Genomic DNA, 27,311 nt, shown 5'->3' on the forward strand with positions numbered 1-27,311 from the left:
GTGAATGGTGGTAGTTGTGGAGGTCCTGGTATTGAAGTTCCTCGGTCATTAATCACTGCCATCTTTTCAGCTGTCAGACTTCACAAAAGGTGACCCCTAAAACTCAACAAAGATGCCCTCTGTAAAGACTTTGTTAAAGAAGGAAGGGCCTGATAGAATCCAGCATAGATTCTTGCTCTGTCCAGCTGCTCCGAGACTAATACACTATTCAGAAACTGTCTCTGTGTTTCTCTGCCAAAAACAATAAGGCTGTGTGAAGGAACATCTAAGGCTGTGTGAAGGAACATCTAATGCTGTTTGAAGGGAACATCTAATGCTGTTTGAAGGGAACATCTAAGGCTGTTTGAAGGGAACATCTAATGCTGTTTGAAGGGAACATCTAAGGCTGTTTGAAGGGAACATCTAATGCTGTTTGAAGGGAACATCTAAGGCTGTTTGAAGGGAACATCTAAGGCTGTTTGAAGGAACATCTAATGCTGTTTGAAGGGAACATCTAATGCTGTTTGAAGGGGACATCTAATGCTGTTTGAAGGGAACATCTAAGGCTGTTTGAAGGGAACATCTAATGCGGTTTAAAGGGAACATCTAATGCTGTTTGAAGGGAACATCTAATGCTGTTTGAAGGGAACATCTAAGGCTGTTTGAAGGGAACATCTAATGCTGTTTGAAGGGAACATCTAAGGCTGTTTGAAGGGAACATCTAATGCTGTTTGAAGGGAACATCTAAGGCTGTTTGAAGGGAACATCTAATGCTGTTTGAAGGGAACATCTAAGGCTGTTTGAAGGAACATCTAATGCTGTTTGAAGGGAACATCTAATGCTGTTTGAAGGGGACATCTAATGCTGTTTGAAGGGAACATCTAAGGCTGTTTGAAGGGAACATCTAAGGCTGTTTGAAGGGAACATCTAATGCGGTTTAAAGGGAACATCTAATGCTGTTTGAAGGGAACATCTAATGCTGTTTGAAGGGAACATCTAAGGCTGTTTGAAGGGAACATCTAATGCTGTTTGAAGGGAACATCTAAGCACCTTCGCTTGACTTGAATCAATCAATGAACCCTCTGCATTATTTTGAGGGAAATAAACACAGGCTGAGTGTGTCTCAAATGGCACCCTATTCCCTATGTAGTTTACTACATCTGACCAGGGCCCTATTCCCTATGTAGTTTACAACATCTGACCAGGGCCCATAGTAGTGCACTGTATAGGGTACCATTTGGGACCCCGTCACACATTATAATGTACCTATGTGATACACTTGATTTGGACAGAGGGACCTCTGCCTCTAGTCATGAAACGAATCAGGCTGGGAAATGTTCCCACCTTAAGTAAGAATCAGGCTGGGAAATGTTCCCACCTTAAGTAAGAATCAGGCTGGGAAATGTTCCCACCTTAAGTAAGAATCAAGCTGGGAAATGTTCCCACCTTAAGTAAGAATCAGGCTGGGAAATGTTCCCACCTTAAGTAAGAATCAGGCTGGGAAATGTTCCCACCTTAAGGAAGCCTTAGAGAAAACAAAACAATGACCTAGCTGCTAATCAACTTCAGAAATCCACATTGACATTCCTTAAGCCCCTTCAATAGCTCCGTCTCCTAGTCCCACACCATAACTACATCCTAAATGACACCCTACTCCCTATATAGTGCACTTCTTTTGACCAGAGCCCTATGAATCCTGGTCAAAAGTAATGTACTATATAGGTAATAGGGTGCCATTTGGGATGCATTCCATGTGATAGCTTGCCAAGGGTGGAATGCTTCTTGCCATGCATAGATGTTTCTGAGTCTGAACCTTAGAGATGGGTTGAGGTTCTGCCTGTGATGTTTCTGAGTCTGGACCTTAGAGATGGGCTGAGGTTCTGCCTGTGATGTTTCTGAGTCTGGACCTTAGAGATGGGCTGAGGTTCTGCCTGTGATGTTTCTGAGTCTGGACCTTAGAGATGGGCTGAGGTTCTGCCTGTGATGTTTCTGAGTCTGGACCTTAGAGATGGGCTGAGGTTCTGCCTGTGATGTTTCTGAGTCTGGACCTTAGAGATGGGTTGAGGTTCTGCCTGTGATGTTTCTGAGTCTGGACCTTAGAGATGGGTTGAGGTTCTGCCTGTGATGTTTCTGAGTCTGGACCTTAGAGATGGGCTGAGGTTCTGCCTGTGATGTTTCTGAGTCTGGACCTTAGAGATGGGTTGAGGTTCTGCCTGTGATGTTTCTGAGTCTGGACCTTAGAGATGGGTTGAGGTTCTGCCTGTGATGTTTCTGAGTCTGGACCTTAGAGATGGGTTGAGGTTCTGCCTGTGATGTTTCTGAGTCTGGACCTTAGAGATGGGTTGAGGTTCTGCCTGTGATGTTTCTGAGTCTGGACCTTAGAGATGGGCTGAGGTTCTGCCTGTGATGTTTCTGAGTCTGGACCTTAGAGATGGGTTGAGGTTCTGCTTTTACGTTTCAGCTGATTCACAGTATCTTACCTGATAGATGAAGGACTGAAGTCAATGAAGTTGTTTCACAGGAAGACTTTAATTATTCACATACAGTGTAGCTAGCTACTCATGCGTCCCTAAGTGAGGTAGAACAACAAGGGGGGGATAAAGGGTTTCTCCTGTGATATCAAACTATATCAACGTGATACTGATCCATTATATCAAACTATATCAACGTGATACTGATCCATTATATCAAACTATATCAACGTGATACTGATCCATCATATCAAACTATATCAACGTGATACTGATCCATTATATCAAACTATATCAACGTGATACTGATCCATTATATCAAACTATATCAACGTGATACTGATCCATTATATCAAACTATATCAACGTGATACTGATCCATTATATCAAACTATATCAACGTGATACTGATCCATTATATCAAACTATATCAACGTGATACTGATCCATTATATCAAACTATATCAACGTGATACTGATCCATTATATCAAACTATATCAATATGATACTGATCCATTATATCAAACTATATCAACCTGATCCTTCTGTGGCTGTGTGATAAGGGATATTAAGGAATGAAGTAAGTTTTATCATTCTAAATATAATCGGTTAAATGTTTTAATCAGCTATTTGGGATCATTATAAGTTAAGTCTCCAGTTTATGAACAAGTCTGATTTTATCCACCTCTACCCGTTGGATATCCCTCCATTGGTTTGTTGCTTTCTCTGCTTGAGTACCAGGTGATGATTCACGCCTGGTAAACAGGACAATCCTGCCTCTGAGAGCCCCTGGAGCGAAGGCAGTTCTATAGGCCACATAAAAATGAATATTTGTGGGTGGGGGGGGGGACTAGGATCGTGAACTTTATGGGAGAAGCTAGTTGTGTTGTGCCGTCCTACTAGTGGTTCATGCAGTGCTTTGGTGTTCAGTGTTTAGAGAAGAGAAACACTGCAATGCATGCAAATACTATCAGTTATCCATCCATATAAATACTAAGTTATCCATCCATATAAATACTAACAGTTATCCATCCATATAAATACTAACAGTTATCCATCCATATAAATACTAAGTTATCCATCCATATAAATACTAACAGTTATCCATCCATATAAATACTAAGTTATCCATCCATATAAATACTAACAGTTATCCTTCCATATAAATACTATCAGTTATCCATCCATATAAATACTATCAGTTATCCATCCATATAAATACTATCAGTTATCCATCCATATAAATACTAACAGTTATCCACCCATATAAATACTATCAGTTATCCATCCATATAAATACTATCAGTTATCCATCCATATAAATACTATCAGTTATCCATCCATATAAATACTATCAGTTATCCATCCATATAAATACTATCAGTTATCCATCCATATAAATACTATCAGTTATCCATCCATTTAAATACTATCAGTTATCCATCCATATAAATACTATCAGGTATCCATCCATATAAATACTATCAGTTATCCATCCATTTAAATACTATCAGTTATCCATCCATATAAATACTATCAGTTATCCATCCATATATATACTATCAGTTATCCATCCATATAAATACTAGCAGTTATCCATCCATATAAATACTAGCAGTTATCCATCCATATAAATACTAGCAGTTATCCATCCATATAAATACTATCAGTTATCCATCCATTTAAATACTATCAGTTATCCATCCATATAAATACTATCAGTTATCCATCCATATAAATACTATCAGTTTACCATCCATTTAAATACTATCAGTTATCCATCCATATAAATACTAACAGTTATCCATCCATATAAATACTATCAGTTATCCATCCATATAAATACTATCAGCTATCCATCCATCTAAATACTAAGTTATCCATCCATATAAATACTATCAGTTATCCATCCATATAAATACTATCAGTTATCATCCATATAAATACTATCAGTTATCCATCCATATAAATACTATCAGTTATCCATCCATATAAATACTATCAGCTATCCATCCATCTAAATACTAAGTTATCCATCCATATAAATACTATCAGTTATCCATCCATATAAATACTATCAGTTATCCATCCATATAAATACTATCAGTTATCCATCCATATAAATACTATCAGTTATCCATCCCTATAAATACTAGCAGTTATCCATCCATATAAATACTATCAGTTATCCATCCATATAAATACTATCAGTTATCCATCCATTTAAATACTATCAGTTATCCATTCATATAAATACTATCAGTTATCCATCCATATAAATACTATCAGTTATCCATCCATCTAAATACTAACAGTTATCCATCCATATAAATACTATCAGTTATCCATCCATATAAATACTATCGGTTATCCATCCATATAAACACTATCGGTTATCCATCCATATAAATACTAACAGTTATCCATCCATCTAAATACTATCAGTTATCCATCCATATAAATACTATCAGTTATCCATCCATATAAATACTATCAGTTATCCATCCATATAAATACTATCAGTTATCCATCCATATAAATACTATCAGTTATCCATCCATCTAAATACTAACAGTTATCCATCCATCTAAATACTATCAGTTATCCACCCATCTAAATACCATCAGTTATCCATCCATATAAATACTATCAGTTATCCATCCATCTAAATACTAACAGTTATCCATCCATATAAATACTATCAGTTATCCACCCATCTAAATACCATCAGTTATCCATCCATATAAATACTATCAGTTATCCATCCATATAAATACTATCAGTTATCCATCCATTTAAATACTATCAGTTATCCATCCATATAAATACTATCAGTTATCCATCCATATAAATACTATCAGTTATCCATCCATTTAAATACTATCAGTTATCCATCCATATAAATACTATCAGTTATCCATCCATATATATACTATCAGTTATCCATCCATATAAATACTATCAGTTATCCATCCATATAAATACTATCAGTTATCCATCCATATAAATCAAATCAAATCAAATCAAATTTTATTAGTCACATACACATGGTTAGCAGATGTTAATGCGAGTGTAGCGAAATGCTTGTGCTTCTAGTTCCGACAATGCAGTAATAACCAACAGTAATCTAACCTAACAATTCCACACTACTACCTTACACACACACACAAGTGTAAAGGGATAAAGAATATGTACATAAAGATATATGAATGAGTGGTGGTACAGAACGGCATGGCAGATGCAGTAGATGGTATAGAGTACGGTATATACATATGAGATGAGTACTGTAGGGTATGTAAACATAAGTGGCATAGTTTAAAGTGGCTAGTGGTACATGTATTGCATAAAGATGGCAAGATGCAGTAGATGATATAGAGTACAGTATATATACATATGAGATGGGTAATGTAGGGTATGTAAACATTGTATTAAGTGGCATTGCTTAAAGTGGCTAGTGGTACATTTTTACATAATTTCCATCAATTCCCATTTTTAAAGTGGCTGGAGTTGGGTCAGTATGTTGGCAGCGGCCGCTAAATGTTAGTGGTGGCTGTTTAACAGTCTGATGGCCTTGAGATAGAAGCTGTTTTTCAGTCTCTCGGTCCCTGCTTTGATGCACCTGTACTGACCTCGCCTTCTGGATGATAGCGGGGTGAACAGGCAGTGGCTTGGGTGGTTGTTGTCCTTGATGATCTTTATGGCCTTCCTGTGACATCGGGTGGTGTAGGTGTCCTGGAGGGCAGGTAGTTTGCCCCTGGTGATGCGTTCTGCAGACCTCACTACCCTCTGGAGAGCCTTACGGTTGTGGGCGGAGCAGTTGCCGTACCAGGCGGTGATACAGCCCGACAGGATGCTCTCGATTGTGCATCTGTAGAAGTTTGTGAGTGCTTTTGGTGACAAGCCGAATTTCTTCAGCCTCCTGAGGTTGAAGAGGCGCTGCTGCGCCTTCTTCACAACGCTGTCTGTGTGGGTGGACCAGTTCAGTTTGTCCGTGATGTGTACACCGAGGAACTTAAAACTTTCCACCTTCTCCACTACTGACCCGTCGATGTGGATAGGGGGGTGCTCCCTCTGCTGTTTCCTGAAGTCCACAATCATCTCCTTTGTTTTGTTGACGTTGAGTATGAGGTTATTTTCCTGACACCACACTCCGAGGGCCCTCACCTCCTCCCTGTAGGCCGTCTCGTCGTTGTTGGTGATCAAGCCTACCACTGTAGTGTCATCCGCAAACTTGATGATTGAGTTGGAGGCGTGCATGGCCACGCAGTCGTGGGTGAACAGGGAGTACAGGAGAGGGCTCAGAACGCACCCTTGTGGGGCCCCAGTGTTGAGGATCAGCGGGGTGGAGATGTTGTTACCTACCCTCACCACCTGGGGGCGGCCCACTATCAGTTATCCATCCATATAAATACTATCAGTTATCCATCCATTTAAATACTATCAGTTATCCATCCATATAAATACTATCAGTTATCCATCCATATAAATACTATCAGTTATCCATCCATTTAAATACTATCAGTTATCCATCCATATAAATACTAACAGTTATCCATCCATATAAATACTATCAGTTATCCATCCATATAAATACTATCAGCTATCCATCCATCTAAATACTAAGTTATCCATCCATATAAATACTCTCAGTTATCCATCCATATAAATACTATCAGTTATCCATCCATATAAATACTATCAGTTATCCATCCATATAAATACTATCAGTTATCCATCCATCTAAATACTAACAGTTATCCATCCATATAAATACTATCAGTTATCCATCCATATAAATACTATCGGTTATCCATCCATATAAATACTATCGGTTATCCATCCATATAAATACTAACAGTTATCCATCCATCTAAATACTATCAGTTATCCATCCATATAAATACTATCAGTTATCCATCCATCTAAATACTATCAGTTATCCATCCATATAAATACTATCAGCTATCCATCCATCTAAATACTAAGTTATCCATCCATATAAATACTATCAGTTATCCATCCATATAAATACTATCAGTTATCCATCCATATAAATACTATCAGTTATCCATCCATATAAATACTATCAGTTATCCATCCATATAAATACTATCAGTTATCCATCCCTATAAATACTAGCAGTTATCCATCCATATAAATACTATCAGTTATCCATCCATATAAATACTATCAGTTATCCATCCATTTAAATACTATCAGTTATCCATTCATATAAATACTATCAGTTATCCATCCATATAAATACTATCAGTTATCCATCCATCTAAATACTAACAGTTATCCATCCATATAAATACTATCAGTTATCCATCCATATAAATACTATCGGTTATCCATCCATATAAACACTATCGGTTATCCATCCATATAAATACTAACAGTTATCCATCCATCTAAATACTATCAGTTATCCATCCATATAAATACTATCAGTTATCCATCCATATAAATACTATCAGTTATCCATCCATATAAATACTATCAGTTATCCATCCATATAAATACTATCAGTTATCCATCCATCTAAATACTAACAGTTATCCATCCATCTAAATACTATCAGTTATCCACCCATCTAAATACCATCAGTTATCCATCCATATAAATACTATCAGTTATCCATCCATCTAAATACTAACAGTTATCCATCCATATAAATACTATCAGTTATCCACCCATCTAAATACCATCAGTTATCCATCCATATAAATACTATCAGTTATCCATCCATATAAATACTATCAGTTATCCATCCATTTAAATACTATCAGTTATCCATCCATATAAATACTATCAGTTATCCATCCATATAAATACTATCAGTTATCCATCCATTTAAATACTATCAGTTATCCATCCATATAAATACTATCAGTTATCCATCCATATATATACTATCAGTTATCCATCCATATAAATACTATCAGTTATCCATCCATATAAATACTATCAGTTATCCATCCATATAAATCAAATCAAATCAAATCAAATTTTATTAGTCACATACACATGGTTAGCAGATGTTAATGCGAGTGTAGCGAAATGCTTGTGCTTCTAGTTCCGACAATGCAGTAATAACCAACAGTAATCTAACCTAACAATTCCACACTACTACCTTACACACACACACAAGTGTAAAGGGATAAAGAATATGTACATAAAGATATATGAATGAGTGGTGGTACAGAACGGCATGGCAGATGCAGTAGATGGTATAGAGTACGGTATATACATATGAGATGAGTACTGTAGGGTATGTAAACATAAGTGGCATAGTTTAAAGTGGCTAGTGGTACATGTATTGCATAAAGATGGCAAGATGCAGTAGATGATATAGAGTACAGTATATATACATATGAGATGGGTAATGTAGGGTATGTAAACATTGTATTAAGTGGCATTGCTTAAAGTGGCTAGTGGTACATTTTTACATAATTTCCATCAATTCCCATTTTTAAAGTGGCTGGAGTTGGGTCAGTATGTTGGCAGCGGCCGCTAAATGTTAGTGGTGGCTGTTTAACAGTCTGATGGCCTTGAGATAGAAGCTGTTTTTCAGTCTCTCGGTCCCTGCTTTGATGCACCTGTACTGACCTCGCCTTCTGGATGATAGCGGGGTGAACAGGCAGTGGCTTGGGTGGTTGTTGTCCTTGATGATCTTTATGGCCTTCCTGTGACATCGGGTGGTGTAGGTGTCCTGGAGGGCAGGTAGTTTGCCCCTGGTGATGCGTTCTGCAGACCTCACTACCCTCTGGAGAGCCTTACGGTTGTGGGCGGAGCAGTTGCCGTACCAGGCGGTGATACAGCCCGACAGGATGCTCTCGATTGTGCATCTGTAGAAGTTTGTGAGTGCTTTTGGTGACAAGCCGAATTTCTTCAGCCTCCTGAGGTTGAAGAGGCGCTGCTGCGCCTTCTTCACAACGCTGTCTGTGTGGGTGGACCAGTTCAGTTTGTCCGTGATGTGTACACCGAGGAACTTAAAACTTTCCACCTTCTCCACTACTGACCCGTCGATGTGGATAGGGGGGTGCTCCCTCTGCTGTTTCCTGAAGTCCACAATCATCTCCTTTGTTTTGTTGACGTTGAGTATGAGGTTATTTTCCTGACACCACACTCCGAGGGCCCTCACCTCCTCCCTGTAGGCCGTCTCGTCGTTGTTGGTGATCAAGCCTACCACTGTAGTGTCATCCGCAAACTTGATGATTGAGTTGGAGGCGTGCATGGCCACGCAGTCGTGGGTGAACAGGGAGTACAGGAGAGGGCTCAGAACGCACCCTTGTGGGGCCCCAGTGTTGAGGATCAGCGGGGTGGAGATGTTGTTACCTACCCTCACCACCTGGGGGCGGCCCACTATCAGTTATCCATCCATATAAATACTATCAGTTATCCATCCATTTAAATACTATCAGTTATCCATCCATATAAATACTATCAGTTATCCATCCATATAAATACTATCAGTTATCCATCCATTTAAATACTATCAGTTATCCATCCATATAAATACTAACAGTTATCCATCCATATAAATACTATCAGTTATCCATCCATATAAATACTATCAGCTATCCATCCATCTAAATACTAAGTTATCCATCCATATAAATACTCTCAGTTATCCATCCATATAAATACTATCAGTTATCATCCATATAAATACTATCAGTTATCCATCCATATAAATACTATCAGTTATCCATCCATATAAATACTATCAGCTATCCATCCATCTAAATACTAAGTTATCCATCCATATAAATACTATCAGTTATCCATCCATATAAATACTATCAGTTATCCATCCATATAAATACTATCAGTTATCCATCCATATAAATACTATCAGTTATCCATCCATATAAATACTAGCAGTTATCCATCCATATAAATACTATCAGTTATCCATCCATATAAATACTATCAGTTATCCATCCATTTAAATACTATCAGTTATCCATCCATATAAATACTATCAGTTATCCATCCATATAAATACTATCAGTTATCCATCCATCTAAATACTAACAGTTATCCATCCATATAAATACTATCAGTTATCCATCCATATAAATACTATCGGTTATCCATCCATATAAATACTATCGGTTATCCATCCATATAAATACTAACAGTTATCCATCCATCTAAATACTATCAGTTATCCATCCATATAAATACTATCAGTTATCCATCCATCTAAATACTATCAGTTATCCATCCATATAAATACTATCAGCTATCCATCCATCTAAATACTAAGTTATCCATCCATATAAATACTATCAGTTATCCATCCATATAAATACTATCAGTTATCCATCCATATAAATACTATCAGTTATCCATCCATATAAATACTATCAGTTATCCATCCATATAAATACTATCAGTTATCCATCCATATAAATACTATCAGTTATCCATCCATATAAATACTATCAGTTATCCATCCATCTAAATACTATCAGTTATCCATCCATATAAATACTATCAGTTATCCACCCATCTAAATACCATCAGTTATCCATCCATATAAATACTATCAGTTATCCATCCATCTAAATACTAACAGTTATCCATCCATATAAATACTATCAGTTATCCACCCATCTAAATACCATCAGTTATCCATCCATATAAATACTATCAGTTATCCATCCATATAAATACTATCAGTTATCCATCCATATAAATACTATCAGTTATCCATCCATATAAATACTATCAGTTATCCATCCATATAAATACTAGCAGTTATCCATCCATATAAATACTAGCAGTTATCCATCCATATAAATACTATCAGTTATCCATCCATATAAATACTATCAGTTATCCATCCATATAAATACTATCAGTTATCCATCCATCTAAATACTATCAGTTATCCATCCATATAAATACTATCAGTTATCCACCCATCTAAATACCATCAGTTATCCATCCATATAAATACTATCAGTTATCCATCCATATAAATACTAACAGTTATCCATCCATATAAATACTATCAGTTATCCACCCATCTAAATACCATCAGTTATCCATCCATATAAATACTATCAGTTATCCACCCATCTAAATACCATCAGTTATCCATCCATATAAATACTATCAGTTATCCATCCATCTAAATACTAACAGTTATCCATCCATATAAATACTATCAGTTATCCACCCATCTAAATACCATCAGTTATCCATCCATATAAATACTATCAGTTATCCAACCATATAAATACTAACAGTTATCCATCCATTTAAATACTATCAGTTATCCATCCATTTAAATACTATCAGTTATCCATCCATATAAATACTATCATTCTCCATTTCCATGGAAGAGAACACAATACTCCATTAAAGGGTTTAGACGTGGTAATTCTTGGAGAACCAACCATTATTTAAAAAAAATAATAATTGCGCTGTTCGTAACTTGTTTTGTCCATAATGTTGCCGCTACCGTCTCTGATGACCGAACAGAGCTTCTGGACATCAGGACTGGCACTGTTGTTATTTACTGCTGCTCTTTCATTATTTGTTATTCTTATCTCTTAGTTTTTATATATTTTTTTGTATTTTCTTAAAACTGCATTGTTGGTTAAGGGCTTGTAAGTTAGCATCTGCAGCTGTTGTATTCGGCGCATGTGACAAATTACATTTGATTTGATTTGACTTGAAGGTTTTTAAACAGTTGTGTGTGTTTTCTTAAGGTTTTTGTATTTGTGCCGTCAGGTTAGTAATTATATTTTATATTCTGAGTTCGGGTTTGCATAGTGTGTGTGTGCGTGAATAATTAGTTTTTTTTACAGACATAAAAGCGTAACCTTACTTTGAGCAGCCCTCCACAAGCATCTTTGTAAGAAAGCAGGCAATTTATATTTCATCCATGAGGTGTCTTGTTCATACTATTCCATGTCCCAAATGGCACCCTATTCCCTATAGGGCTCTATGGGCTCAGGTCAAAATTAGTGCACCCTATTCCCTATAGGGCTCTATGGGCTCAGGTCAACAGTAGTGTACCCTATTCCCTATAGGGCTCTATGGGCTCATGTCAACAGTAGTGTACCCTATTCCCTATAGGGCTATATGGGCTCAGGTCAAAAGTAGTGTACCCTATTCCCTGTAGGGCTCTATGGGCTCAGGTCAACAGTAGTGTACCCTATTCCCTGGTGGGCTCTATGGGCTCAGGTCAACAGTAGTGTACCCTATTCCCTATAGGGCTCTATGGGCTCAGTTCAAAAGTAGTGTACCCTATTCCCTGTAGGGCTATATGGGCTCAGGTCAAAAGTAGTGTACCCTATTCCCTATAGGGCTCTATGGGCTCAGGTCAAGGTAGTGTACCCTATTCCCTATAGGGCTATATAGGCTCAGGTCAAGGTAGTGTACCCTATTCCCTATAGGGCTCTATGGGCTCAGGTCAAGGTAGTGTACCCTATTCCCTATAGGGCTCTATGGGCTCAGGTCAAGGTAGTGTACCCTATTCCCTATAGGGCTCTATGGGCTCAGGTCAAGGTAGTGTACCCTATTCCCTATAGGGCTCTATGGGCTCAGGTCAAGGTAGTGTATTATATAAAAACTATAGTCCCATTTGGGATGCAGCCTAATTTAATTTGAATAACTATGGTAATGGGTTCTGTTCTAGTAGCAGCACATTCATATGAGATGTAAAACGCTCCTGTTATCTCCCCGAATCTGTGTGTGTGATCTTTGACTGTGCTGCGCCCCATTCAGATGGCTGTAATTACCTGTATACCCTCTGTACCTTCTCCTATGACATCGAACTACACTGAACACAAATATAAACTCAACATGTAAGAATTCCATTGATTTTTACTGAGTTACACTTCATATGTGGAAATCAGTCAATGGAAATAAATTCATTAGGCCCTAATCTATGGATTTCACATGACCTGGGAATACAGATATGCATCTGTTGGTTACAGATACCTTAAACAAAATGGGCCTCAGGATGTCGTCACGGTATTTTTGTGCATTAAAATTGCCATCGATAAAATATAATTGTGTTCGTTGTCTGTAGTTTATGCCTGCCCCATACCATAACCCCACTGCCACTATGGGGCACTCTGTTCACAACGTTGACATCAACAAACTGCTCGCCCACACGATGCCATACACATAGTCTGCGGTTGTGAGCTCGGTTGGCCGTACTGCCAAATTCTCTAAAATGAAGTTGGAGGTGGCTTAGAAACAAACATTCAATTCTATGCCAACAGCTCTGGAGGACATTCCTGCAGTCAGCATGCCAATTGCATGCTCCCTTGAGACATCTGTGGCATTGTGTTGTATGACAAAACTGCACACTTTTATTGTCCACAGCACAAGGTTCACCTGTGTAATGACCTTGCTGTTTAATCAGATTCTTGATATGCCACACCTGTCAGGTGGATAGATTATCTTGACAAAGGAGAAATGCTCACTAACAGGGATGTAAATACATTTGTGCACAACATTTGAGAGAAAGAAGCTTTTTGTTCGTATGGAACATTTCTGGGATCTTTTATTTCTGCTTATGAAACATGGGACCAAAACGTTACATGTTGTGTTTATATTTTTGTTCAGGGTACATTGGAGCAGGTTTTCTAGTCTAGACTAGAGGTATATTTAGCAACACAGGGTTTCTACAGACTGAAACAAACTGAAATCTCACCCCTATTGTCCTCACTCGGCGTGAGGACTGGCGTTTCAAACACTTTTAATCAAAGGCAGAAACCAACTCCAACCAACGAAAACAAACAGTCCCTTTCCACTCACCTCTCCTGTGTTTCTCTTCCTCTGTTTCAGAGTTACTGTGACTGACTTGGCTGTGTTACTGTTGATGTGTAAAGAGAGAGAGCAAAGTAGCATCCACCATGGAAGTGAAGGAACGCAGGCCGTACCGCTCGCTGACGGCTCGGAGGGACACAGAGCGCCGTTACACCAGCTCCTCGGCGGACAGCGAGGATGGAGGGAAGGTCAACCCTATAGGTTACAGCTCCAGTGAGACCCTGAAGGCTTTTGATCAGGAGTCTAGGATGGCCGCCTACGGCAGCCGGGTCAAAGATATGGTCCACCACGAGGCAGACGAGTTCTGTAGGCAAGGTGAGGAGCAGACCGTGTATTCATTCATTCATACAGGGAAAACGTTAAAATTAAGTTAAAAACACTACATTGGGAATGAATAGAACAGTTGTCAGTAGACCTACTGATATTCAGAAGGTTCCCTGTCCTGCAGCAGAGTTGAAAAGAGCCCTGGGACGACATGTTAGTCCAACCTAAACTCTTCTGAAAAGGAGCCAAATAAACAGGTTTAATGCCCAACCCCGCTAACACAGGAATGGCAGTTTGGCCTAGTGGTTAGAGCGTTGGACTAGTAACCCGAAAGGTTGCGAGATCGAATCCCCGAGCTGACAAGGTAAAAATCTGTCATTCTGCCTCCTGAACAAGGCAGTTGAACCCATTGTTCCCCGGTAGGCTGTCATTGTAAATAAGAATTTGTTCTTAACTGACTTGCCTAATAAAGGTAAAAAGGGATAATCCAAAATTCACCTAAACAGGTATTTCATCAATTTAGATTATTCATTACCTTCACAATCAATACTTCTCAATAGTTAATACATTTAAAAATATATCCATACTATTTTATTCAACATTCAACGTATAAAGATATTAGGAAAACACCCCTCGACATTGTAGGACGTATGAACAATCGAATTACTGAGTGTGCCGCACCTTGCTGTGCGTTCTCCTAATCGGTCCACAAACACTCCACGTTGGTGAGTACAGGTCGCTGAAACAATGGGTGATTCTCAGTTGGGAAAAAGTCTCCTCGACTCCTCCGTCCTCGTCGCCTCCGTTACCCGGAAAAGTGGTTGAGTGTCATTTAGTTAGTAGTTCTCCTCACCTCGATAGTCCCCTACTACTAAAGTGTATCCTTCGGAGGTTTGAAATCTGCCCCTTTGAATCAGCTGTTGTTTACTGGGAGGAGAAAAGCATGCAGACATTAAAAACACTACTTATCCTTCATCTAGACAATGATACCTCCCCTGTAAACGTCATTGACCTGATGACGAGCTAGCGCAGGGGATACCTCCCCTGTAAACGTCATTAACCTGATGACGAGCTAGCGCAGGGGATACCTCCCCTGTAAACGTCATTAACCTGATGACGAGCTAGCGCAGGGGATACCTCCCCTGTTAACGTCATTAACCTGATGACGAGCTAGCGCAGGGAATACCTCCCCTGTAAACGTCATTAACCTGATGACGAGCTAGCGCAGGGGATATCTCCCCTGTAAACGTCATTAACCTGATGACGAGCTAGCGCAGGGAATACCTCCCCTGTAAACGTCATTAACCTGATGACGAGCTAGCGCAGGGGATATCTCCCCTGTAAACGTCATTAACCTGATGACGAGCTAGCGCAGAGGATACCTCCCCTGTAAACGTCATTAACCCGATGACGAGCTAGCGCAGGGGATACCTCCCCTGTAAACGTCATTAACCCGATGACGAGCTAGCGCAGGAGGAGATTCTAATTTCATACAAGCGTAGTTGTTTCCACGTTTCCTCTCCTCGCCTCCGCTCCTTCTATTAACTTTGACGTTTTTCAAAGTGGCGAGGAGAGGAGACGAGCAAAACAAATTGAGATTCTCCCATAGTACATCTGAAATAATCAATATTACAGGTTCTTCTTGCGATCTTCTACATCACACGTGTCTATCAATCGAAATATGGTTATAAACGCTAGTAACATGAACAAACATTTAGCAAACATTTGCCATCTGTGTTTGGCGCGCCGTGAGTTGATAGAAATGGAGTCCGATGTCTGTGATGGGTGCTCTGCAGTGCGTATCGTCACAATATGATGAAGCAATTTGAAGAAGAAAAAAATGAGATTTGTTTCTAACAGAATCAATTCGGCGTCATTTTACTGTTCTGTTATTCGATATGGCTGTTGAGGCTCATGTAGCAGTGCAAGGTAACCTAAACAATATAATGAAGGCTCTTGCCTGCTCACAACATTCTCCACATCCTTACAACAAGAATCATCTCCCACCAGAGGATTCTATTCAGGGCAAAGATAGAACAAGTGATTCGATTTGATCGTTTTTATAATACAGTGACTTCGGAAAGTATTCAGACCCTTTCATGTTGTCCATGTTACAGCCTTATTCTAAGATGGATGAAATTATTTGTTTTCCTCATCAATTTACACACAATACCCCGTAATGACTAAGCAAAAAAAATGTTTTTTATAAATGTTTGCAAATTTATATAAAATTTAAAAACGTAAATATATTTACGTAAGTATTCAGACCCTTTGCTATGAGACTCGAAATTGAGCTCAGGTGCATCCTGTTTCCATTGATCATTCTTGAGATGTTTCTACAACTTGATTGGAAGTCCACCTGCGGTAACGTCAATGGATTGGACATGATTTGGAAAGGCACACACACCTGTCTATATAAGGTCCCACAGTTGACAGTGCATGTCAGAACAAAAACCAAGTCGTGAGGTCGAAGGAATTGTCCGTAGAGCTCCGAGACAGGATTGTGTCGAGGCACAGATCTGGGGAAGGGTACCAAAAAATATCTACAGCATTGAAGATCCCCAAGAACACAGTGGCCTCCATCCACAAGGACCCTAAGCACACAGCCAAGAGAATGCAAGAGTGGCTTCGGGACAAGTCTCTGAATGTCCTTGAGTGGCTGAGCCAGAGCCCGAACACGAACCCGATCAAACATCTCTGGAGAGACCTGAATACAGCTGTGTAGCGACGCTCCCCATCCAACCTGACAGAGCTTGAGAGGATCTGCAAAGAAGAATGGGAGAAACTCCCCAAATACAGGTGTACCAAGCATGTAACGTCATACCCAAGAAGACTTAATGCTCTAATTGCTGCCAAAAGTGCTTAGACAAAGTACAGAATTAAGGGTCTGAATACTTATGTAAATGTGATATTTCTGTTGTTTATTGGATTTCTAAAAACCTGTTTTCGCTTTGTCATTATGGGGTATTGTGATGTCATTATGGGGTATTGTGATGTCATTATGGGGTATTGTGATGTCATTATGGGGTATTGTGATGTCATTATGGGGTATTGTGATGTCATTATGGGGTATTGTGATGTCATTATGGGGTATTGTGATGTCATTATGGGGTATTGTGTGTAGATTGATGGGGGGAAAAAACGATTTAATCTATTTTAGAATAAGGCTGTAACGTAACAAAATGTGGAGATATAGAAGGAGTCTGAATACTTTGTGTGTGTGGCATTTGGAAACCTGAAAGACTTGGTGAATTTCTTGTAAGTCTGATTTTAAGAAGGCTGCAGGGGGGAGGAAGGCTACAGGGGGGAGGAAGGCTACAGGGGGGAGGAAGGCTACAGGGGGGAGGAAGGCTGCAGGGGGGAGGAAGGCTGCAGGGGGGAGGAAGGCTGCAGGGGGGAGGAAGGCTACAGGGGGGAGGAAGGCTGCAGGGGGGAGGAAGGCTGCAGGGGGGAGGAAGGCTACAGGGGGGAGGAAGGCTGGAGGGGAGAGGAAGGCTGCAGGGGGGAGGAAGGCTGCAGGGGGGAGGAAGAGCTGCAGGGGGAGGAAGGCTGCAGGGGGAGGAAGGCTACAGGGGGGAGGAAGGCTGCAGGGGGGAGGAAGGCTGCAGGGGGGAGGAAGGCTGCAGGGGGGAGGAAGGCTGCAGGGGGGAGGAAGGCTACAGGGGGGAGGAAGGCTGCAGGGGGAGGAAGGCTGCAGGGGGGAGGAAGGCTACAGGGGGGAGGAAGGCTGCAGGGGGGAGGAAGGCTGCAGGGGGGAGGAAGGCTGGAGGGGGGAGGAAGGCTACAGGGGGGAGGAAGGCTGCAGGGGGGAGGAAGGCTGCAGGGGGGAGGAAGGCTGCAGGGGGGAGGAAGGCTACAGGGGGGAGGAAGGCTGCAGGGGGGAGGAAGGCTGGAGGGGGGAGGAAGGCTGCAGGGGGGAGGAAGGCTGGAGGGGGGAGGAAGGCTGCAGGGGGGAGGAAGGCTGCAGGGGGAGGAAGGCTGCAGGGGGGAGGAAGGCTGCAGGGGGGAGGAAGGCTACAGGGGGAGGAAGGCTGCAGGGGGGAGGAAGGCTGCAGGGGGGAGGAAGGCTACAGGGGGAGGAAGGCTACAGGGGGAGGAAGGCTGCAGGGTAGAGGAAGGCTACAGGGGGGAGGAAGGCTACAGGGGGGAGGAAGGCTGCAGGGGGGAGGAAGGCTGCAGGGGGAGGAAGGCTGCAGGGGGGAGGAAGGCTACAGGGGGGAGGAAGGCTGGAGGGGGGAGGAAGGCTGCAGGGGGGAGGAAGGCTGCAGGGAGTAGGAACGCTGCAGGGGGAGGAAGGCTACAGGGGGAGGAAGGCTGCAGGGGGGAGGAAGGCTACAGGGGGAGGAAGGCTGCAGGGTAGAGGAAGGCTACAGGGGGGAGGAAGGCTACAGGGGGGAGGAAGGCTGCAGGGTAGAGGAAGGCTACAGGGGGGAGGAAGGCTACAGGGGGGAGGAAGGCTACAGGGGGGAGGAAGGCTGCAGGGGGGAGGAAGGCTACAGGGGGGAGGAAGGCTGCAGGGTAGAGGAAGGCTACAGGGGGGAGGAAGGCTACAGGGGGGAGGAAGGCTGCAGGGGGGAGGAAGGCTGGAGGGGGGAGGAAGGCTGCAGGGGGGAGGAAGGCTGCAGGGGGGAGGAAGGCTGCAGGGGGGAGGAAGGCTACAGGGGGAGGAAGGCTGCAGGGGGAGGAAGGCTACAGGGGGGAGGAAGGCTGCAGGGTAGAGGAAGGCTACAGGGGGGAGGAAGGCTACAGGGGGGAGGAAGGCTGCAGGGGGAGGAAGGCTGGAGGGGGGAGGAAGGCTGCAGGGGGAGGAAGGCTGCAGGGGGGAGGAAGGCTGCAGGGGGAGGAAGGCTGCAGGGGGAGGAAGGCTACAGGGGGGAGGAAGGCTACAGGGGGGAGGAAGGCTGCAGGGAGTAGGAAGGCTGCAGGGGGAGGAAGGCTGTAGGGGGAGGAAGGCTGCAGGGGGGAGGAAGGCTGCAGGGGGGAGGAAGGCTACAGGGGGAGGAAGGCTGCAGGGAGTAGGAAGGCTGCAGGGGGGAGGAAGGCTGTAGGGGGAGGAAGGCTGCAGGGGGGAGGAAGGCTGCAGGGGGGAGGAAGGCTACAGGGGGAGGAAGGCTGCAGGGAGTAGGAAGGCTGCAGGGGGGAGGAAGGCTGCAGGGGGGAGGAAGGCTACAGGGGGGAGGAAGGCTACAGGGGGGAGGAAGGCTACAGGGGGGAGGAAGGCTGCAGGGGGGAGGAAGGCTGCAGGGGGGAGGAAGGCTGGAGGGGGGAGGAAGGCTGCAGGGGGGAGGAAGGCTACAGGGAATAGGGAGGCTGCAGGGGGGAGGAAGGCTGTAGGGGGGAGGAAGGCTGCAGGGGGGAGGAAGGCTGCAGGGGGGAGGAAGGCTGCAGGGGGGAGGAAGGCTACAGGGAGTAGGGAGGCTGCAGGGGGGAGGAAGGCTGCAGGGGGGAGGAAGGCTGCAGGGGGGAGGAAGGCTACAGGGAGTAGGAAGGCTGCAGGGGGGAGGAAGGCTGTAGGGGGGAGGAAGGCTGCAGGGGGGAGGAAGGCTGCAGGGGGGAGGAAGGCTGCAGGGGGAGGAAGGCTGCAGGGGGGAGGAAGGCTGCAGGGAGTAGGAAGGCTGCAGGGGGGAGGACGGCTACAGGGGGGAGGAAGGCTGCAGGGGGGAGGAAGGCTACAGGGGGGAGGAAGGCTGCAGGGGGGAGGAAGGCTGCAGGGGGGAGGAAGGCTGCAGGGGGGAGGAAGGCTACAGGGGGGAGGAAGGCTGCAGGGGGGAGGAAGGCTGCAGGGAGTAGGAAGGCTGCAGGGGGGAGGAAGGCTGTAGGGGGGAGGAAGGCTGCAGGGGGGAGGAAGGCTGCAGGGAGTAGGAAGGCTGCAGGGGGGAGGAAGGCTACAGGGGGGAGGAAGGCTGGAGGGGGGAGGAAGGCTGCAGGGGGGAGGAAGGCTGGAGGGGGGAGGAAGGCTACAGGGTGAGATAATGATGGACCTATATCTGATGCTTCCCTGATATCTTTTATGACCTTCTAGGCTGAATCCCAAATGGCACCCTATTCCCTAATGAGGGACCTATATATGACCTTCTAGGCTATATGGTGCCCCTATGGGCCCTGGTCAAAAATAGTGCACCATGTAGGGAATCAGGGGCATTTTGGGACATAGCTGTAATGAGCGGAGCGGTGACCTGAAAACATCTGCTCGTAAAGCCTTTGCCACACCGTGGATGTTAAATGTATAGGAAGGAGTAGCACTGGAAGCAGTGGACGTCTGCGGAACTACAGCAGTATATGGGCTCTTACTGTCCCAGTCCCCTCTCTGAGGTTGCACTATGTTATGGACCTCACAGTACATCATATTGTCTGTATAGTATTGATTAATTGCAAATATGGATACATTTTCTCTTCTCTTTCTATCTTTCTCTGTCTGTCTGTCTGTCTGTCTGTCTGTCTGTCTGTCTGTCTGTGTCTATTGTACCTGTCCTCCTCCGTCTGTGTCTATTGTACCTGTCCTCCTCCGTCTGTGTCTATTGTACCTGTCCTCCTCCAGGAGCAGATTTCTCCCTCAGAGACCTAGGTTTCGGGGATCCTCTCCCTCCTCACGTGGCGTCATACCGTGGCGACCTGGGTCTTGGTTCTGGTGGTGGTTTGGGCATGGGTCTGCCTCACCGTGACTACTCTGCGAGCATGTGCTCGGACGCCGACACGGAGCCGGACGGGGTCATGTCCCCGGAGCACGCTGTTAGACTGTGGGGTCGCAACACCAAGTCGGGACGTAGCTCCTGTCTGTCCAGCAGGGCCAACTCTAATCTGACCCTCACAGACACCGAACATGAGAACACTGAGAACGGTAGGGAACTGAAGCTTTCAACTTTATGCTATAGTATATGTATGTGTCTTGTTGCTTTACCTACTGATTAGATGTATGGGAAATGGATGTATTGCTGAACATGAAATCACAGAGAACGGTAAGGCTGCTTCACCTTTAGGACCTTAATGAACTGGATAGAACTGGATATTATACCTTGGATAGAACTGGATAGAACTGGATATTATACCTTGTATAGAACTGGATATTATACCTTGGATAGAACTGGATATTATACCTTGGATAGAACTGGATATTATACCTTGGATAGAACTGGATATTATACCTTGTATAGAACTGGATAGAACTGGATATTATACCTTGGATAGAACTGGATATTATACCTTGGATAGAACTGGATATTATACCTTGGATAGAACTGGATATTATACCTTGGATAGAACTGGATATTATACCTTGGATAGAACTGGATATTATACCTTGGATAGAACTGGATATTATACCTTGGATAGAACTGGATATTATACCTTGTATAGAACTGGATAGAACTGGATATTATACCTTGGATAGAACTGGATAGAACTGGATATTATACCTTGTATAGAACTGGATAGAACTGGATATTATACCTTGGATAGAACTGGATAGAACTGGATATTATACCTTGGATAGAACTGGATGTACCGCGTGTGCGTGTGCGTGCGTGTGTGTGCGGATACTACTACATACAGGATAGAACTTAACTTAACACTAAACACTTAACAGGTGTGGCATATCAATCATCTGATTAAACAGCATGCTCATTACACAGGTGCACTTTGCGCTGTGGACAATAAAAGTGTGCAGTTTTGCCACACAACACAATGCCACAGATGTCTCAAGTTTTTTGGGGAGCGTGCAATTGGCATGCTGACTGCAGGAATGTCCACCAGAACTGTTGGCAGAGAATTTAATGTTTATTTCTCTACGAATAAGCCGCCTCCAATGTCATTGAATTTGGCAGTTCGGCCAACCGAACTCACAACCGCAGACCATGTGTAAGGCGTCGTGTGGGCGAGCAGTTTGTTGATGTCAACGTTGTGAACAGAGTGCCCCATAGTGGCGGTGGGGTTATGGTATGGGCAGACATAAGCTACGGACAACGAACGTAATTGCGTTTTTATCGATTGGCAATTTGAATGCACAAAAATACTGCAACGTAATCCAGAGGCCCATTGTGAGGCCCATTGTGAGGCCCATTGTGAGGCCCAGTGTGAGGTGAGACCCAGTGTGAGGCCCAGTGTGAGGACCAGTGTGAGGCCCAGTGTGAGTCCCATCGCGAGGCCCAGTGTGAGTCCCATCGCGAGGCCCAGTGTGAGGCCCATTGTGAGGTCCAGTGTGAGGCCCAGTGTGAGGCCCAGTGTGAGGCCCAGTGTGAGGCCCAGTGTGAGGACCAGTGTGAGGACCATTATGAGGCCCAGTGTGAGGCCCAGTGTGAGGCCCAGTGTGAGGCCCATCGCGAGGCCCATGGGCCTCAGGATCATATTGCAGTATTTTTGTGCATTCAAATTGCCAATCGATAAAACGCAATTACGTTCGTTGTCCGTAGCTTATGCCTGCCCATACCATATCTTTTTTAAAGGTATCTGTAACCAACAGATGCATATCTGTATTCCCAGGTCATGTGAAATCCATAGATTAGGGCCTAATGAATTTATTTCCATTGACTGATTTCCACATATGAAGTGTAACTCAGTAAAAATAAATGGAATTTGGTGCATGTTGCGTTTATATTTGTGTTCAGTGTAGTTCGATGTCATAGGAGAAGGTACAGAGGGTATACAGGTAATTACAGCCATCTGAATGGGGCGCAGCACAGTCAAAGATCACACACACAGATTCGGGGGGGGTTGACAGGAGCGTTTTACATCTCATATGAATGTACTGCTACTTAACTATTACCTACCGGATCAATGTGTTTAGTGTTAATGGGTTAAAATCTGAATTATGTAGTGAGGAATCATTCTAGAACTCAATACTGCTGCTTCTTATAACTTGTGATAGTATTACAATTAGTTTGCCCTCTAAAAATATTATTATTAAGATGGCAATGTGCCACATTGTCCTTGAGATCAGCAAGACTCAAGAGAGACTCATTTACATATTGAGACTTCTTATTAATTCTTGAATAATATATTAGGTAGTTGATACTCTATGGCATTTATCCTGGTATGCAACTACTTCATTTTTAAGATGAAAGTTCATTTCCTATTTGTGCAGTGTTTCTCTTACAATTGTATAGGTGGGGCAGCTTACAACCTATCTCTGTTTTCCCCAACCTAAAACAATTTGGATTTGGGTCGCCCTTGTAATTGTACCCTGCTTGGGAAATAATCACTGGTTTTGTGAATGTTATTTTCAGAACATGGAGCCCACTTGTCCACCAGGAGACAGACTTATTACAGCCTGACCAGAGTGTACGACCCAGGAGACAGACTTATTACAGCCTGACCAGAGTGTACGACCCAGGAGACAGACCTATTACAGCCTGACCAGAGTGTACGACCCAGGAGACAGACCTATTACAGCCTGACCAGAGTGTACGACCCAGGAGACAGACTTATTACAGCCTGACCAGAGTGTACGACCCAGGAGACAGACCTATTACAGCCTGACCAGAGTGTACGACCCAGGAGACAGACCTATTACAGCCTGACCAGAGTGTACGACCCAGGAGACAGACCTATTACAGCCTGACCAGAGTGTACGACCCAGGAGACAGACCTATTACAGCCTGACCAGAGTGTACGACCCAGGAGACAGACTTATTACAGCCTGACCAGAGTGTACGACCCAGGAGACAGACCTATTACAGCCTGACCAGAGTGTACGACCCAGGAGACAGGCCTATTACAGCCCGACCAGAGTGTACGACCCAGGAGACAGACCTATTACAGCCTGACCAGAGTGTACGACCCAGGAGACAGACCTATTACAGCCTGACCAGAGTGTACGACCCAGGAGACAGGCCTATTACAGCCTGACCAGAGTGTACGACCCAGGAGACAGACCTATTACAGCCTGACCAGAGTGTACGACCCAGGAGACAGGCCTATTACAGCCTGACCAGAGTGTACGACCCAGGAGACAGACCTATTACAGCCCGACCAGAGTGTACGACCCAGGAGACAGGCCTATTACAGCCTGACCAGAGTGGACGACCCAGGAGACAGGCCTATTACAGCCTGACCAGAGTGTACCACCCAGGAGACAGACCTATTACAGCCTGACCAGAGTGTACGACCCAGGAGACAGACCTATTACAGCCTGACCAGAGTGTACGACCCAGGAGACAGGCCTATTACAGCCTGACCAGAGTGAACGACCCAAGAGATAGGCCTATTACAGCCTGACCAGAGTGTACGACCCAGGAGACAGGCCTATTACAGCCTGACCAGAGTGTACGACCCAGGAGACAGACCTATTACAGCCCGACCAGAGTGTACGACCCAGGAGACAGACCTATTACAGCCTGACCAGAGTGTACGACCCAGGAGACAGGCCTATTATAGCCTGACCAGAGTGTACGACCCAGGAGACAGACCTATTACAGCCTGACCAGAGTGTACGACCCAGGAGACAGACCTATTACAGCCTGACCAGAGTGTACGACCCAGGAGATAGGCCTATTACAGCCTGACCAGAGTGTACGACCCAGGAGACAGACCTATTACAGCCTGACCAGAGTGTACGACCCAGGAGACAGACCTATTACAGCCTGACCAGAGTGTACGACCCAGGAGACAGACCTATTACAGCCTGACCAGAGTGTACGACCCAGGAGACAGGCCTATTACAGCCTGATCAGAGTGTACGACCCAGGAGACAGACCTATTACAGCCTGACCAGAGTGTACGACCCAGGAGACAGACCTATTACAGCCTGACCAGAGTGTACGACCCAGGAGACAGACCTATTACAGCCTGACCAGAGTGTACGACCCAGGAGACATGCCTATTACAGCCTGACCAGAGTGTACGACCCAGGAGACAGACCTATTACAGCCCGACCAGAGTGTACGACCCAGGAGACAGGCCTATTACAGCCCGACCAGAGTGTACGACCCAGGAGACAGGCCTATTACAGCCCGACCAGAGTGTTCGACCCAGGAGACAGACCTATTACAGCCTGACCAGAGTGTACGACCCAGGAGACAGACCTATTACAGCCTGACCAGAGTGTACGACCCAGGAGACAGACCTATTACAGCCTGACCAGAGTGTACGACCCAGGAGACAGACCTATTACAGCCTGACCAGAGTGTACGACCCAGGAGACAGACCTATTACAGCCTGACCAGAGTGTACGACCCAGGAGACAGGCCTATTACAGCCTGACCAGAGTGTACGACCCAGGAGACAGACCTATTACAGCCTGACCAGAGTGTACGACCCAGGAGACAGACCTATTACAGCCTGACCAGAGTGTACGACCCAGGAGACAGACCTATTACAGCCTGACCAGAGTGTACGACCCAGGAGACAGGCCTATTACAGCCTGACCAGAGTGTACGACCCAGGAGACAGACCTATTACAGCCTGACCAGAGTGTACGACCCAGGAGACAGACCTATTACAGCCTGACCAGAGTGTACGACCCAGGAGACAGACCTATTACAGCCTGACCAGAGTGTACGACCCAGGAGACAGACCTATTACAGCCCGACCAGAGTGTACGACCCAGGAGACAGACCTATTACAGCCCGACCAGAGTGTACGACCCAGGAGACAGACCTATTACCGCCGACCAGATGAATCATGACAGGTTCCTTTAATATCTGTTTATAAACTTTGGAGAAGAAAATGTCTCTGAGAGAAGAAAATCCTTGAGTGTTTGACCTCTCCAGTACCCATATTAAACCTTAATGACATGATATGGTAATATAGTAATAGCCATATCATATTCTCTTCTGTGACACAGTGACTGGTTGCATCCCAAACGCCACCCTGTCGATGGCACCCTGTTGGCTGTTGCCTACACAGGGCACCCATAGGGCTCTGGTCCAAAGTAGTGCACTATAAAAGGGTATTAGGGTGCCATAGGGCTCTGGTCCAAAGTAGTGCACTATAAAGTGAATTAGGGTGCCATAGGGTTCTGGTCCAAAGTAGTGCACTATAAAGGGAATTAGGGTGCCATAGGGTTCTGGTCCAAAGTAGTGCACTATAAAGGGAATTAGGGTGCCATAGGGTTCTGGTCCAAAAGTAGTGCACTATAAAGGGAATTAGGGTGCCATAGGGTTCTGGTCCAAAAGTAGTGCACTATAAAGGGAATTAGGGTGCCATAGGGCTTTGGTCCAAAGTAGTGCACTATAAAGGGAATTAGGGTGCCATAGGGCTTTGGGTCCAACGTAGTGCACTATAAAGGGAATTAGGGTGCCATAGGGCTTTGGTCCAAAGTAGTGCACTATAAAGGGAATTCGGGTGCTATTTGGGACGCACATATAGTGGGGATTAATATGACGTGGTGGTTATGAGGCGTGTATGAGTGGACACGGATGACTGGGCTTAGCGCGTGGCAGCTTGGTGACCGAGGCAGAAAGAGACAGGAAGGGATGCAGCTTTTCTCTTATCCGTCTCTACGTTTTTCTGCCTGCATCCGAAAGGGCACCTTTGTTCCCTCTATAGTGCACTACTGTTGACCAGAGCCCTATGGGCTGATAGTGCACTCTATATAGGGAACAAAGGTGCCGTTGGGGACTCAGCCTCTGTCTCTCTGAGGCTTGACGCTGCTAAATTGCCCCCCAGGGCCCAGTGAGTCTCTGTGCTAGCATAGAAGTTTAATTGCGCTCTGGGAACGTGTCATGATGAAACATGTCAAGTCTGAGCCTGGTTGAGCCTGTGTGGGCTGTGGAAACACGCATCACCATACTGACTGTCTGGTTGAGCCTGTGTGGGCTGTGGAAACACACAGCACAATACTGACTGTCTGGTTGAGC

The 27,311-nt window shown here is 44.2% G+C and overlaps 1 protein-coding gene across 1 annotated transcript in view; it reads left to right on the top strand.

Moving 5' to 3' along the window:
- The window catches only part of LOC139548529 (teneurin-4-like), a gene marked incomplete at its 3' end in the record, with an annotated part of 402,507 nt that overhangs the window by 130,627 nt on the left and 244,569 nt on the right, over positions 1–27,311 (top strand). Inside the window, exons 2-3 of the mRNA XM_071358218.1 lie at positions 14,275–14,571; positions 21,059–21,358. Coding sequence (XP_071214319.1) covers positions 14,343–14,571; positions 21,059–21,358 — 529 coding nt within the window. The remainder of the gene's footprint in view (positions 1–14,274; positions 14,572–21,058; positions 21,359–27,311) is intronic.

Source organism: Salvelinus alpinus, chromosome 21 (assembly GCF_045679555.1).
Source record: "Salvelinus alpinus chromosome 21, SLU_Salpinus.1, whole genome shotgun sequence".
NCBI lineage: Eukaryota > Metazoa > Chordata > Actinopteri > Salmoniformes > Salmonidae > Salvelinus > Salvelinus alpinus.